This window comes from Agelaius tricolor, unplaced genomic scaffold (assembly GCF_023055355.1).
Source record: "Agelaius tricolor isolate 1412-34295 unplaced genomic scaffold, bAgeTri1.0.p SCAF_4, whole genome shotgun sequence".
Classification (NCBI taxonomy): domain Eukaryota; kingdom Metazoa; phylum Chordata; class Aves; order Passeriformes; family Icteridae; genus Agelaius; species Agelaius tricolor.
Window position 1 is genome coordinate 15088756 of NW_027269264.1, and position 15059 is coordinate 15103814.

At 42.8% G+C, this 15059-nt stretch overlaps 1 protein-coding gene across 2 annotated transcripts in view; it reads left to right on the top strand.

The window, feature by feature from the left end:
* The window catches only part of NIPSNAP3A (nipsnap homolog 3A), a 53514-nt gene extending 40408 nt beyond the window's left edge, over positions 1–13106 (top strand). Inside the window, exons 1-6 of one of the 2 annotated variants that reach the window (XM_071424709.1) lie at positions 4474–4600; positions 6546–6747; positions 9745–9906; positions 11448–11597; positions 11995–12081; positions 12192–13106. In XM_071424709.1, the coding sequence (XP_071280810.1) occupies positions 4526–4600; positions 6546–6747; positions 9745–9906; positions 11448–11597; positions 11995–12081; positions 12192–12268 (753 nt within the window). In that variant the 5' untranslated portion in view covers positions 4474–4525 and the 3' untranslated portion in view covers positions 12269–13106. Of the gene's footprint in view, positions 1–4473; positions 4601–6545; positions 6748–9744; positions 9907–11447; positions 11598–11994; positions 12082–12191 lie in introns of those variants that run through there. The other variant, XM_071424707.1, reaches the window with a different exon arrangement.
* The last annotated feature ends 1953 nt before the right edge of the window (positions 13107–15059 follow it).

A 15059-nucleotide genomic window follows, 5' to 3' on the forward strand; every position in this document is an offset into this window, starting at 1 on the left:
GCCATTAGAGTGGTCAAATAATAAGCATAAACAATTAATACCATTTTTAAATATTGTAATATTTTTGGCCTGTTGACAGGGAAGAGTTGTTTAATATATATAATTCAGAAGTTTCAGATAAAACCATTTGTACAAAAACAAATGGAGGATTTCTCTGTGTGTGTTGTCTTTAACTGGAATCATGTCCTTCTTCTGGAATCATTAAACTTTTACAGATTTCCCAGGAAATAAAAAGAAAGGAAAAATCCATTAATGAAGTGTGTAAGAAACAGGCCTTCTAAAAAAAGAACAGGGAACATATATGAATGTTTTCTTTTGAGCATAATGCAAATGGACATAGCAGCCTGCTACCAGGTTTGCGCTATGGCTACTCAAAAGATGAGCAGAGAGCATTTTGCTAGAGTAGAATTTATCTCCTCCAAGATTTGATATAAGCATTGACACAAAGTGTTGTGATGACAAACATCAGACTTAAGTGTTCAAAAAAAACCCAGGCAGTATGAAGCAGCTTGCTAATTCCCTTCCACATAGCCATGAGCACCTGCTCTGCCTTTTTCTTTCAGCTGTGCAGCTCTGGAAGACAGTCTCTCAGCCAGGCCAAGAGAGTTGATGGGCTCCATGTCAGGGAATGTGAGACTCCATGTCACCCTCCATTCACCCTCAGGGAATGTGTTAAATCTCAGCACATAGGGTGTGGAGTGGATAAATCCAGAGGGAACAACAAAGACCTGCTTTCTCAGAGAGACAAAGTGGTACGTTGTTGTCCTGCTGTCTTCTCCAGCAAAGCAAAAACATGGAACCCATTTTTTCTGTGCTCAGTCGCTGCCTGGTAGGGCACCTGCATATGACTCTGGTTCAACCATGTCCCCAGGCCCTAGGTACAAAGAACACTAATGTGACTCTTACCCCTGCTAAACACAAAGATGACATTGGTTCTTTCAGGCATTCTAATCAGTTCTACACAATAAATATTTATACACAATACAGATTGTTTTAATGAGATGAAGAATGCATACTGGCTAGGAAAGACAGGGAAGAAAATACCAAGTTTGCTAAGTTGTTATCCACATTTTCATATGGAACAGCTGAGCGAATGGAAACCAGAGGATATTTACATGTTCTGGCCTACTGGGAACATACCAAGAGGCTGCATTACATTCAGGAATGTTGCCTTGTGTGCATAGCAGGAAACCACTTGTTGCTTGCTCACAAAGCAGGAGATTGAGAGAGAGGAAGGGAAGCACTCAGTATGAGAGATTTGTGAAAACCTAACAGCAAAAAGCCTGTGTCGAACAACCTAAACAAGCTTGTTGGACACCTTTGTCAAGCCTACAAGCAGCACAGCACTACGTAATGGAAACCCTACTCCTACTGAAAGAAAAGGCATGGTGCATTATACCCTCCTGTACTTTTGAAAACTGCCTTTCTGAGAAAGGAATTCAAGCTGAAAGATTTATGGAGAAATAGAAGGAAACGTCCTTGTTTTATCATTCATGCAATAGCAAACTGGAAGCCGTGATTTGCTGGAAGCAAATGGGAACATCCCCCTAGCTAAGGAACAGGTACTGTGCTTCCTCCTTTTCCAAAACTCGAGTTACTTTGCGTTTAAGCAAACATCACAAAGGACGTTTAAGATGCTTTTGAAAGCATTGAACCTTCTGGTACCTTTTTTCCATTACCCCCATCTCACATGGAGTATACCCCTTCCCACACCTTGCCCACATTCGTAAGACACATACAGATGAGATTAAGAGTGTTTCCCGTTCCCTGGGAAAAAGAGAATGGATGAAAATGTTTCATGCAGGGATTACAACGTGCACAAATCATCTTCTTACATTTTATCTCCATGGAGCTTTGGCTTCCAATAGAAAGAAATTTTTTTTAATAAACCTCTTGTACTTGGGCAGCTCTGTCAGTCACAGCTACATAAATTGAACATAGCACATGATTCATGAATTCACAACTGAACTAAAAACATGTCATCAAAACCAGGACACTATTCAGTATGAGTTCTTCCACAAGATTAACACTGTCATTGCCAGATGTTCAGTGCCATCTGTGAGCTGTGTGTGAAGCATAGTTCCCATTCACCATTCTGTGTATTGGTAGACAGCCTTTTGAGTGGCTGACAGGAGTAGGAGCTACAATCATCTCTCTTCATCCACATAGAAAGACAGAGATACCCACAGACTTCTAGAAGAATATGAATGAGAAAATACCAGGAACTATAGCAAACCCAAATTCCAGGCAAAATCACAGAGCTGAAAGAACAGTCTTCTCAACAAATTTTCTCTTAGTCACTTCCTTGACTGCAGTTTTCTCAAACTTGCTTGTTGTGTAAAATCATTGTTTCAGGGAATCATTTCAGACCTTCATTGAATTCCACTGCAGTTTTGTACATTTTAACTCTGCACTGTTTTGAACTGTTATGCTCAGTTACGAAAATCATTATCACCTTTCTATTCCCCAGCTACACAAAAATAAATATAAAACCAAAGCTTCTTCTTGGCTACTCAAGTTAGCAAGAACAAAACCTGCTTTTTATCACTACTCACTTCAAATCCTGGCTTGCATGAACTTTACTGACGAGAAAGCAAACACAGAAAATGTTCAAACAATAAAAATAAAATCTCTTAAAAATGTGAAGGAATATTCCACCACAACATGGTTATGAAGAGCATCACTTCAACCATACAATGAGATAAACAACGGAGAACTTTAAATATTTTGGAATTTGCCATCTCATTCTTTGTCTTCAGCTGAAACACAATTTTTCCTAAATGAAAAAAAACCCCTTCCCTGTTAAACCAATTTTAAAGTGGCAAAAACTGTGTCAGTAATCACACTTCATGTCATTCTGTGATTATGTGATTCTACTGTAGAAACTCTGAGACTTATTTCATGCCATATTGCAAAAAATGGTAACAAATGCAACCACTTGCAAAATAACATATAACATATACATAATGTAGATGCTTCATTCTTTCCACAATACTCTTTTAGTATGTTAAAACAACTTTTTCAATCATATTTTAATTTAGACAATCTTTCTTCCTGAATTTGTCTTTAACAAAATGAAAATTTGTTCATTGTGAGAAAAAGAATGAAAACTCCATAGGCATGAATTTGTAATTGTTCTTATCACATTTAATTCCACGCAGACACCTTCAAAATCAATTATTTGGTGTAGAAGAAGGAATGTGCTGCCCCTATTAAGAGGAATCATAAAAGATGACTTGTAAATTTAGGTAGTCTTCCATAAGGCATCCTTTGCTAGAAGCTGATTTGTCTCCCAAGGTAGAACTTTAGAGTGCACTGATAACAGAAGAAATTTTATCTTTATATTAATCTTAGTCAATATTTGGTCCTGCAAAGATACAGGCTCGGCAACAGATCTCATCCCTTGGTAACTGTGAGGTTGGAAGAAGTATGCAACTGGGCCCAGAGCCGTAACCAGGTGGGAGTTCCAGCTGCTGTGCACTGCTGGCACCTCTGGTTTCACCCAAAAGAATGCCACAGAAGACTGCTATGCGACTTTCTTACGGAGGACTACTGCTGATGAAGGATTTTTATCTGCACCATTTTAAGTTTGATTCTACAAAGGAGGATCAGTGTGATCAATTTGAAGTTTGGTCAAGCTGGGGTGTGGGTGATTTTACTGAGTGATTTGCCCCAGGGCAGCCTGCGAGGAACAGGTCTCCTCAAGCAGCTAGGATACTTTTTATTGTGTTCAGGTGCATGGGCAGAGGCACAGAGAGCACTTTTCAGGCATCCGTGTCGGATAATTCAAACGAACAATTCTCAGCTGTTGCCCCTAGTTACAGCTAAGGTACAGTTAATTTTTCCTCAGTAGCTATTACAGGGCTGTGTTTTGGATTTGGAATAAGAATGTTGTTGATAACATACTGATGGCTTGGTATTTTGCCAAGTCGTGTTTATCCGACGTCAAGGATTTTTTTTCCCCCTCTCTCATGCTCCGCCAAGGAGGCGGCACGCCGATGGCAGTGGGAGGGAGCATGGCTGGGCCAGGTGACCCGAACTGACCAAAGGGATGTCCCACACACAGAACGTCATGCTGGCTATTCGAGCTGGGGGCAGTAACCTGTGAGGGCGGATCATCTGCTTTCGGCCGGGGGGTCTGGCTGAGGCAGTGGGGGTGAGCAACTGCACTGGTGCGCTTGTTGTTGTTATTGTTTCAATTATTAACCTCTTCTTATGTTAACACACAAGTTTTAATTAGATTCCTCTCCGCATCCCACCGATGTGGGAAAGGGAGGGGCAGGGGGAAGCTGAGCAGCGATCTGAGCTGAAAACCACCACAGCTATGCCTTCCGCTCCGCCCGCCCCCAGCCCGCCCACCGGCGCCGCGGTGCGCAGGCGGCGGGCCGGGCGGTGGCAGGGGCGGTCCCAGCGGCTGTGCCGCCCCGCGTGCCGCCCCCACGGCAGGCGGTGCCTGTGCCTGTGCCTGTGCCTGTGCCTGTGCCTGTGCCTGTGTCTGTGTGTCCGTGTCCGGGCCGTGCCCGCCATGCTGCTGCCGGCGCTGCTTCGCCGCCCGCTCGCCGCCGCCGCCCGCCAGGCCCTGCCGCGCGCCGTCCCTCAGGTAGCGGCGGGGGCGGGCGGGGCCATTCCCTCCGCGCGGGGCCTGTCGCTGTCGCGTGGTGTCCTTTGGGATCCATCCCCGAGTGACGGGATCGACTCGATGGGAAAAGACTGCTGAAATCAGCGAGTCCAGGCCACTGTGCTCTCTGCTCGAGCAGCACCGCCCTGTGAACCAGACCGTGGCACCAGGCGTCACGTCCAGCCTTTCCTTAAACACCTCGGGAGACGGCGACTCCACCACGTCCCTTGGCAACCCATTCCGATGTCCTATCACCCCGTCTGTAAAGAATTTCTTCCTGATACCCAATCTGAACTTTTCCCGCTGTCGCTTGAGTCTATGCCCTCTTACGTTGTCACTGTCCTCAGCCTTCAAGAAGATGCCGACCCCCAGCTGGTTATAGCCTCCTGTCAGGGAGTTGTAGAGAGTGATAAGGTCACCCCTGAGCCTCTTTTCACCAGGCTAAACAGCCCCGGTTCCCTCAGCTCCTCCTCATAGGGCCTGTACTCTAGACCCTTCACCAGCTCCATTGCCCTTCTCTGGCACAGAAGTGGTCCTGCAGTATCCCAATGTCTGTCTAAGCAGGAGAAACCTTCAGGGCCTCTCATTTGCCACAGAAATCCAGTGTGGAATGGGTCGCTCCTGCAGGCTCCATACTCAATCAGAATCCTGCAAAGGTTTATGATAGCCCCAAGGAGCTGTGACTCATGGAAGCCAGTACTGGATGTGTCATACTGCAAAGGGCCATTGAGGAACAAAGCCTTTGTTTTTCACCTTCTGTATTCAGCGACCTGGAAGTGCAGGCAGCTGGGGGGGTCAGGCTCTTCTCCCACATAACAAGTGACAGAATAAGAGGAAGCAGCCTCAAATTGCCTAAACCAGGAGAGGTGTAGATTGGATATTAGGAGAAATTTATTCACTGAAAGGGTTGTAAAGCACTGAAACAGAGGAGTGATGGAGTCACCACCCCTGGAAGTGTTTGAAAACAGGTAGATTTGTCATTTGAGGATATAGATATGGTTTAGTGGTGGATGTGGCACATCTGGATTCACAGTGGATAGGATGATCTTAAAGTAATTTCTAAACATAAACAATTCTGTTCTGTGGCTTGAGTTGCATGCTGCAGATTCACGTGAAATAGGACATGTCCAAAATCCATCCTGTCACTGCCTCTGTGCAAACATGGGCTAAGGCCAAAGCTGTGTTTTGGCCCTAATTTTTCATGTTTTATTTGAGAGGTGAGTAGCATCTTCCAGGTTATTGAGGCAACTGCAATAGTAACTTAGTCTGGGACTCCCAAAGGGTTTTATCTAATATGAACAGAAAAACTGTTCTTGATCAGGCTTTGGGAAGCAGCCAATAAAAGGCTAGGATGTGAACTTAAGCAATCTTTTGTTGGAACAAGTCACTCTTTCTTAAGTGTTGGTATCTTCTTCTTTCATTTGCCAATAATATGTAATTTGCCAGTGCTGGTATGTGGTTGTCAGTGGAAAAACACAGTGCAGTAGTGTGAGTTGGTTGGGTAAGTGCACCACAGACAGGTGTTGGTGTTGCTTCCTCTTTGGTGGCATCTCAGCAGCCTTGCTTTTGAATAATGTGTTTAGCCAAATGCATCTTGCTGCTGAGTTGCTGAGGAAGAGGTTGAGAAAAGGAGAATTCTGCTTTGTTATGAGCTAATAATTAAACAGTTGAGTGCATCAAAAGAAAGACACATTACAGTCTGTTGCATTGCCAAAAGGAGTGGCAGCAAATAATCCACATTGGAGCTACTTCCAAAGTCTGAAAAGGTACTTCTTTTGTAGTGGATGTCATGAAGTAAGTACCCCTCTCCCAACCTGCAGTAACAGATCCTTCTGTAGTATTGCGCTAATTTAAAAAAAATTAGACAGAATACAACTTTCTGGCTTGAGAATTATTTTTACTATTTTTTCTTACTATTTTCTTTCAGGTACGCCTTGCTACAGGGCCCAGACAGAATAATGGCATTTTCTACGAAATTCGCACATATGATATTAAGCCAGCGAAGATGAAGGAGTTTTTGGAAATGGTCAGCAAGTACTTTCACTTTCGCACTGCCCACTCAGAGCTGGTGGGGTTCTGGTACTCGGAGCTGGGAGCCATGAACAAGGTGCTGCACATTTGGAAGTACGGTACGGTCAGCATCCCTTCGCGCCACTCTGCTCCCTCTGTGTCCCCTGTCTCCTCGGCAAGAAGGTGAGGGGAATGCTTACCTGCCTTTTCTTTGTTGCTCTCAGTGTAAGGAGGTGCCCCCAAAACATTGCTCCTGTACTGACTAGTGACAGGAACACGCCAGAGCTTGTCAGGACAACTTTGACGTGTTGGGATGAGAAAGTTACAGATGTTCTTGAACAGCAGTCTCTGTTCAAAACAGGTCTAATAGAGGAACTGTGGCGGAGTGTTTCATTCATGGTAAATATTTTTAACTTAGTGTCAGTTCCACAAATGTCTTGAAACTTTCAAAGCTAATGGAGAAAAGGAAATACGCATGCATATGCAGTCTGTGTGTGTTTTTATGCATGTATAATAGTTCTTGTATTTTAGCTCAGAGTACCAGTCACTCCCATTAAAAAAATGAGCATGCAGTTTGCATGCTTAAACTCCTTGTGCAGTGGGCCTGTCCTGAGGTAGGAAGCCACTCCACCAGGTCTGACTTCTGAGGCATGCAGAATGTTTTTATTGCAACTTTAACTTTGCTAGCAATACAGTTTTTACAGTATGATGAACTTTTTTTCTTGTTGGAGTTGGTGCTGACATGGAAGGTACAGGTAAGCCAAAAAAGCTGCTATTATGCTAAAAACTAGGTGTGCTGGCTGTGCTTTTTGTGGAGCCCAAGGGAAGGGATACTTGTGTTAATTCCCCAAATACACAAGTGATACTTGTGTATAATTCCCCTTGAGCACCTGCTGCAGTCCAGTTGCATCTACACATTGATACAATGTGCTAATTGAAGTCCTGTGTGGCCACACTGTTTAGATTAAAGGATCACCCCTTTTGTTTTGGAGGGAAGAATCCTGGAATCAGAGAATTGTTTGGTTCCTCTCAGCCATGTTGCTCAGGGCCACATCCAGCCTGACCTCTAACACTTCCAGGGATAGGGCATCCACTGCTTCTCTGAGCAATCTGCTCCAGTGCCTCAGCATTCTCACAGTAAAGAATTTATTCATTATATCTAATCTAAACATTTCTCCATCCTAGAAGGTATTTAAGGCCAGGCTGGATGGAGCTCTGTGTGGCTGGTGTCCCCTCACGTGGCCAGGGGCTTGAAACTAGGTGATGTTTAGAGGTTCCTTCCAATCCAAACCATCCTGTGATTCTAAGTCTACCCTTTGTCAGTTTAAAGCCATTTCCTCTTGTCCTGTCACTACATGCCCTCATAAAAAGTGCCTCAGCTCTCTTATAGGCTCCCTTTAAGTGCTGGAATGCTGCTGTAAGGTCTTCCTGGAGCCTTCTCTTCTTCAGGCTGAATAGCCCAAACTCTTCCAGCCTTTCTTCACAGGAGAGGTGCTTGAGCACTTGGATCACCTTTGTCACCTCCTCTGATGTCAGTCCTTCTTCCTTCATCCACCAAAGCTGTAACTCCATCACAGAAGGCCAAAATGAGTCAGGTACAATTTGCCTTTAGTGAAGCCATGTTGGCTGTCACCAATCACCTCACGGCCTTCCATGAGACTTGGCATAGTTTCCATAAGGATCTGCGCCTTGATCTTGCCATGCACAGAGGTGAGACTGACCAAGTTGTAGTTCTACAGTTCTTCTTATGTTCCTTTTTAAAAATGGGCTGCCACAACCTGTCAAATACAATGAATTGTGGCTTAGCCACTTCCTCTGACAATTTCCTCAGGACCCATGAATGTATCCCATTAAGTTCTGTTGATTTGTGCACCTTTACATTCCTGGTATGGTCTCAGATCTGGATTTTTCCTACAGCAGGTGGTTCTTCATTCTCACAGCCCCTGCCTTTGCCTTCTGTGACTTGCATGGTCTGGCTGGAGCACTTGCCAGTGCAGACCAAGGCAAAAAAGAACATTGAGTACCTTAACATTTTTCATGACCTGGGCAGTCATATCTTTCTTCTCCTTCAAGAGAGGACCATTCATTTGTCAATATTTTGAGTTCACTTGCATTTATAAATTGTCCTGCTTCTCAGAACATTTTATTCTTGGCTAGTGTGACTATCTTAAAAAAAAAAATCTATGGGAAACCTTTAAAATGCAAAACTAAGAGAAAACCTATACCTTTTGTTTCCTAACAGAAGGTTAGGAAACTGTTTGGACTGTTTTACAGTCTAATTGTGGTGGTTCCTCCCCCCACCCTGAGACCACACTATGATCTGAGAAATGAACAAAGTTTACAACATCCTTCCTCCTTGATTCATCAGATCCCTGCTTACATAATTTCTATATTTACCTCTTAGTCCCAAGATACTGGTATTTCTCAAAGTTCTTCCCGTCCTCATACGCTGGATTTTTCTTTTGTAATATTAGGGGCTGTTTGCATAATTGCTTAAAGATGCCACTGCAGCCTAAGCAGTTGAAATTCACACTCTTACTTAAGTGGATTTGTTTTCCATTAAGAAAAAGAAAAAAAAAAAGAAGAAATGGTTTAGCTTTTGGGCATTTAAAATCTTTTTATGTAACTGAACACACAAACATTAATTCTACACTTTTAATGTCACTTTATATAAGCCAAAGCACATTTAATAATTTTTTTCTTGATAGACTATTACTTCTCCTGATTTTTTTCCACTTCATTTCCATATCCACTGTGCTTTCTCCAAATCTTTTCCTTGGTAACTGTTGCCACATCCAGTAGTGCCTGCAATTGCTATGTGTAAATCTTTTTAAACAGTAAACTTGCTTAACTTATTTTAACTCTTCTGTAAACTTTCTGGGAAAATTCCATTTGGCTTGAATCCGTTTTAATCTGAGAGCTAAAGCAGATTTTAAAGGAAGTTTTGCAGAATTTAAAGGAAACTTACCACATCTGCTTTGAGCTAATATGATGTCTAAAAATACCAGTTTCAAAATTAGTTAAGTGTAGTTTGCCTTCTTGCCATTATACATTTTGATTGAGTCTGATGTGATATCATATGCATTTTTTCATGGTTTTTTTTTCCTTCCTTACAGATAATTTTGCCCACAGAACAGCAGTCCGGCAGGCACTAGCAAATGACAAAGACTGGCAGGGAAAGTTCATCTCTGCAGCTCTCCCCTTGGTAGAGAAGCAGCACAATGAGGTTGCTTATCTGGTGCCCTGGTGTCAGCTCGGGAAGCCTTCAAAGGAAGGGGGTGAGCTTATCTTTTCTTTTGCTGATTAAAGCTACCAACACTAACAAAAAATGGCTTAAAGTTTAAACCAGGTATTGCACAGTTTTATGACCCTTTACGTAACAAATGCATGTACGTGCACCCATGTGGAAAAGGTGACATAACACAATGGGGGACTGTTTTTTGGAAGGATTTTACACTAACATACATCAATAGCTGACTAGAGCACTGATCATCAAGGTTGTTAATGATCAGGATGGTAACTTGCTAATCGAATATGCAAAATGGCAGTGCCATAGTAGTGGTCAGAGCAGCCATCCCAGACTTCCTTTGTCGGTCCATCAGTGAGAGGGCATTTCCTGGATAACTATTGTTCTCTTTCACAGAGATTTTTCTCTTATGAATTTGCTTTGATGATACTGCTGCTTTCACATAAAGTTTAAAAAATTCCCTACTTCTTTAAAGATACATGAAAGTCAAACAAGGATCTGCTCCTTGATTTTGCCAGGTATAGAGGTGAGACTGACTGAGCTGTGGTTCTGCAGTTCTTCCTTATGCCCCTTTTTGTAACAGTCACAGGTTAGGTGTAGAAGTCATGTCTCTTTGTACTTTAATTCTCTCTGTAGCAAATTTGATGTTAGTACTATTGCCTGTTCCCCAATTCATGAATACTGGCAGGCTTTCCTGCATGAAGTGACAGGGAGCAGACCTTGCTTCAGCCCTCAGCACATGTATAACTACAGTAATCTTTGTTCTTTATTTCCTTTATTCAGGATTTGGAATTTTATGCTGCTGCTGTTGAATTTGAAACAGTTTTCTCTAAAATCTGGAGAGACAACTTGAAACACTGTTATAGTTTATCTCCAGCCTGTTGCTAGAGAGTGACACCAGACACTGCCAAGTAGCAAGTGGCTGGCTTTCTATTACTGTGTCAACAATTGTGACCTGAACAGAAAGAAGACAAGTAACTTTTAGCAGGACTGGAAGTTTTTTGGTGAATTACTCCATTTCTCTACAAATAAAGGAGATGCTTGGCACAGCAGAGGTGCTAAACTAGTCCTGCTCTTTTGGTTATGCTCTTTTTGGTTATGCTGTGATCAACTGCCAGAAGTCAAAGGAGTTTGTAATGTCATAAACCACTTCAATGCCAGAAAACATCTCCAGTCTTAGAAAAGACACCAAGCATTGCTCAAGCAGACACCCAAATTCCTCTAACAAGTATGAGCACTTGTGGTACCTGCAAAGTAGTCTGAATATCCCAAAGTCTCCATGCAGCTTTGAAAATTGCAAAGTTGGGCTTTGTGGGAAGCCACCTGTTCTTCAGGGCCCTGGTACTTAGACTGACACTTGAACTAACTGCTATTAGTGAGCTTGTGAGCCTCTGGAAGGCGTGAGTTCTTGTGCATGTTGGGAGGAAGTGGCAGTTTCCTGTTGTCCCCAAATGATAGTGAAACGTTATACTGGTCTCACAGCAAATACACCGTGGCCATGAGACATGGTTCAAGATCTGCTGTATTAATTTGTATTTCCTTCCTTGTGGTAGTGTTTGCCTTTTCTTCTAGGTGTGTATGAATGGGTTACTTTCCAGATGAAGCCTGGTGGGCCAGCATTGTGGGGTGAAGCATTTCGTGCTGCAATCAATGCTCACATCAACACAGGATATACCAAGCTGATCGGTGTTTTCCACACAGAATATGGATTACTTAACACAGGTACTCATCAATTCCTGATACAGGCTTTGGCATAGGAGGGGGCAGAGGAGAGAGGCAAACTACCATCCTGGATCAGGATTGGCCAGCTTGCTGAAAATGTTGGTGTGGATCACTGAAGTCCTGTAAACAGTCCTTGAACTCAGCGTTGTGTATTGGGTTACAGACTTAAGCCAGTTGCCCCGATCTTAAAATACTGTCAGATGTTAAAAGACTCTCTGATATTAAAGTTAAACCATGCAATGGCTCAGTGAAAGATCATCCCACCACTGGCATGCCTGGAGAATTGTTTCTGATAGCGGCAAGGCCTGTAACAGATGAAGGCAGATTGCTAGGACTTAGAGTACATGTTGTATTGCAGCATAGTAGTGCTCAGCTGAGTTTATTTGTACTTTCTCAGTCCATGTATTATGGTGGAACGAGAGCCCAGATCAGCGGGCAGCAGGAAGACACAGTGCCCATGAAGATGCCAGAGTTGTGGCAGCTGGTAAGACATGATGAATCTAGAGAACTCACGTGTGTTACCTGCATGCATGCTGAGAAAAGGATTACCTTTCATTGGAATACTGTCTTAATTAAACGTGTATTTAATTTTAGTGCGCGACAGTGTCAGATTCTTGGAGTCCCAGAAAAATGTGCTTCTGATTCCTCTGCAATGCTCACCGCTGAAGTAACCTTCTTCTAAAGGATGTAACTTATGGCAGAAGAGACAAGATGGAAGTGCTGTCAGCAAGTGACATGGACCCCCATACCCTCATGAGCTGAGCTGTTCTTCAGATGACAAAAAATGGATGCAAAATGCTGATCCACTGGCAGTGTAAATCAGCACTCTGACACCAATTGTCAGAGTTTATGGTGATGTTCCTACCTCTCCAGGACAAACAACTTGAGCCATATCATGACATAAACCATGCGTTACCAACCTTCTATTTTAATCCTTAAATTCTTCATGTTTTGCATAGCTAGATCACTTACCAAACTGAGAAAGTTAAGTGCTCTTGTGCAGCATTCCAGCCAGGGATGGTATAATTTTTATAACATACTTTGATGCCTCTTAATTATCACATCTTAGTTATGCCATACAGTTTTAAGAAGGAAAGCTCCCACATGTATCTTACCAAATTATGTTTTAATCACTTCTCACTGGCGTACTTTATATTAATTCTGAGCAATGTACAACATCAGTGTTGCTGGAATTGCACTTAAATGCAACAGTGGGGCTGATTAGGTAGTGTATCCTAATGAGTTCTGCCATGAGACTTTTTACATAATAACTTGTTATGGCTCATTTCAGCCTTTTCTTTTTTTGTTCATCAAACACTGCCTCAAAACTGTGAGTTATCCATACAAGTTTTGGCTTGGATATTTTATTATTTGTTTAAGGTGCTATAGGTGATTAGCCCTTCTTGTTCAATTGTGTCATCAGACTCAACTGATTTACATGTACTGTCATTCTTTGAAATACTTTTTGTCAGACTGTTGAAAGCTAAATAAATGAGCATAAAGCATTAATTCTTAGTGTTTGTGGCTCAAGTTCTTACTCTTTTTAACTATGAAATTATAACTCTCATTTTCCAAGTACAGTATTCATTTTGCAGGTCTTCTCTTTCGGTCAACAACAAATTGCTTTAGAATGAGTAAGTTGGTAAGAGTGAATAGCAGTAGGGCAGAGGGCACATGGGCTAAGAAGTCAAACTTCTATTTTGTATACAGTGGTACAGAGCACCCTCTTCTGCAATTTATAGGTATTGACTATAAATTGCAGAGCACTTGGGAGGATTTTCTACATGTTAATCATGGATCTGCAGTGAGCAATTGAGAACTGAAGTATCTTAGTGCAGGTTGCCTAATGATTATTTCTGCTTTAAAGTTCATTAAGATCTCAAAGAAAGCACTAAAACAAGCTCTGGGCCATTATGCTTGTGTCCCAGGTAGGAACATGGGATGTGGCTGCTGTAGTTAAGGGAGTGTAACAGGTCCCAGCTGCTATATCCATGTCCTCATACACTGTTCCCTCCAACAAAGCCATGTTTAGTATTCTCAGGGTGGAACAAACTATACTTCAGAGACCCCTGTCTTACATTTTACAAATCAACCTTGAAGGTACCTAGAGCTGATGAACCAGTATATTGTCCAGAACATTCCCTTACAAGAGTTCTTTCAAAGGAAGATTTTTTTTTTTAACTGAAATATATGGGCTGAAAAATGGGGAGAGAGAATTAAAAAGACTTTTTTTTTTTTTTTTTAATGCAAGAATTGTTTCACTGGGGCTTTTTGTTTGGTTTGTTGTTTTTCTTTTTTTTAATTAAAACTATTTTCTGTAACATCAGCACTGAGAGTAGAGAACATTCAAGATGTTAGAGGTGTGCTTTATCCTGAGGTGCCAGCTGGACACTAGGTCAAAACAGAAAACACAGGAAATTAAGAGGCCTAGGCAATCATCAACCACATGAAGTTCAAAGTGCCAGATTCTGCACCTGGGGCAGGGCAACTCTGGCTGTACAGACAGGCTGGAGGAAAAGATGTTAGAAAGTGGCAGGAATGGGCCCTGGGGGTCCTGGTCTGTGGCAAGTTGAACACAAGTCAGCAGTGCCCTGGCAGCCAGGAGGGGCAACTGTGTCCTGGGGTGCATCAGGCACAGCATCACAGCCAGGCAAGAGAGGGGATTGTGCCACTCTGCTCTGCGCTGGGGCAGCCTCACCTTCAGTGCTGGGGACAGGTTTGGGTGCCACTGATGCCTTTTGATGCCTCACCCAAAAACAGAGGCCAGACAAAATGAAGGAGAACAACAAACAGTTGTGTTTATTGAAGGGCCTTCAAGATACATTTCAGGCAGATGAAGCCACCCCCCCTGCCCCCAGGGGCTACACCCAGAAATGGACAATGGGTCATCAGCTTTCATACTTTTGTAAGTTTGGTCCATTTGCAGACTGGGGCTCAATCTTCCAATTACAGCTCTAGGTAATGAAGTAATTTACCCCAAGTTTGCTCCCCACAACTCACTTTTGTTAACATTTCTTAAGGCCTGAGAAAGTAAGGTGTCCTTGATTCTGGGCCTGAAGAGGAATTGTTTTGTCTGACCAAAATGGGAAAACAGTAGCTAATACTCTATGTGGAGTTTATACACTAAAGAATTGCAGGCTTACAGATATAGGATTTTAGCTTTTTTATTTTTCATAAGGCATCATTACAATGTAAAAAAGATATGAAGCCATTAGAGAGGGGCAACAAAGATGGTGAAGGACCCTGAGGGAAAGCTGAATGAGGAGCACCTGAGGTCCCTGTGTTGGTTCAGCCTGGGAGAGACTGAGGAGAGACCCACTGCAGTTACAACTTCCTCCTGAGGGGAAGAGGAGGAGCAGGCACTGATTTTGTCTCTCTGTCACCCAGTGACAGGACCTCAGAGAATGGCCTGAAATTGTGTCAGGAGAGGTTCAGGCTGGGTATTAGAAAAGGATTCTTCAC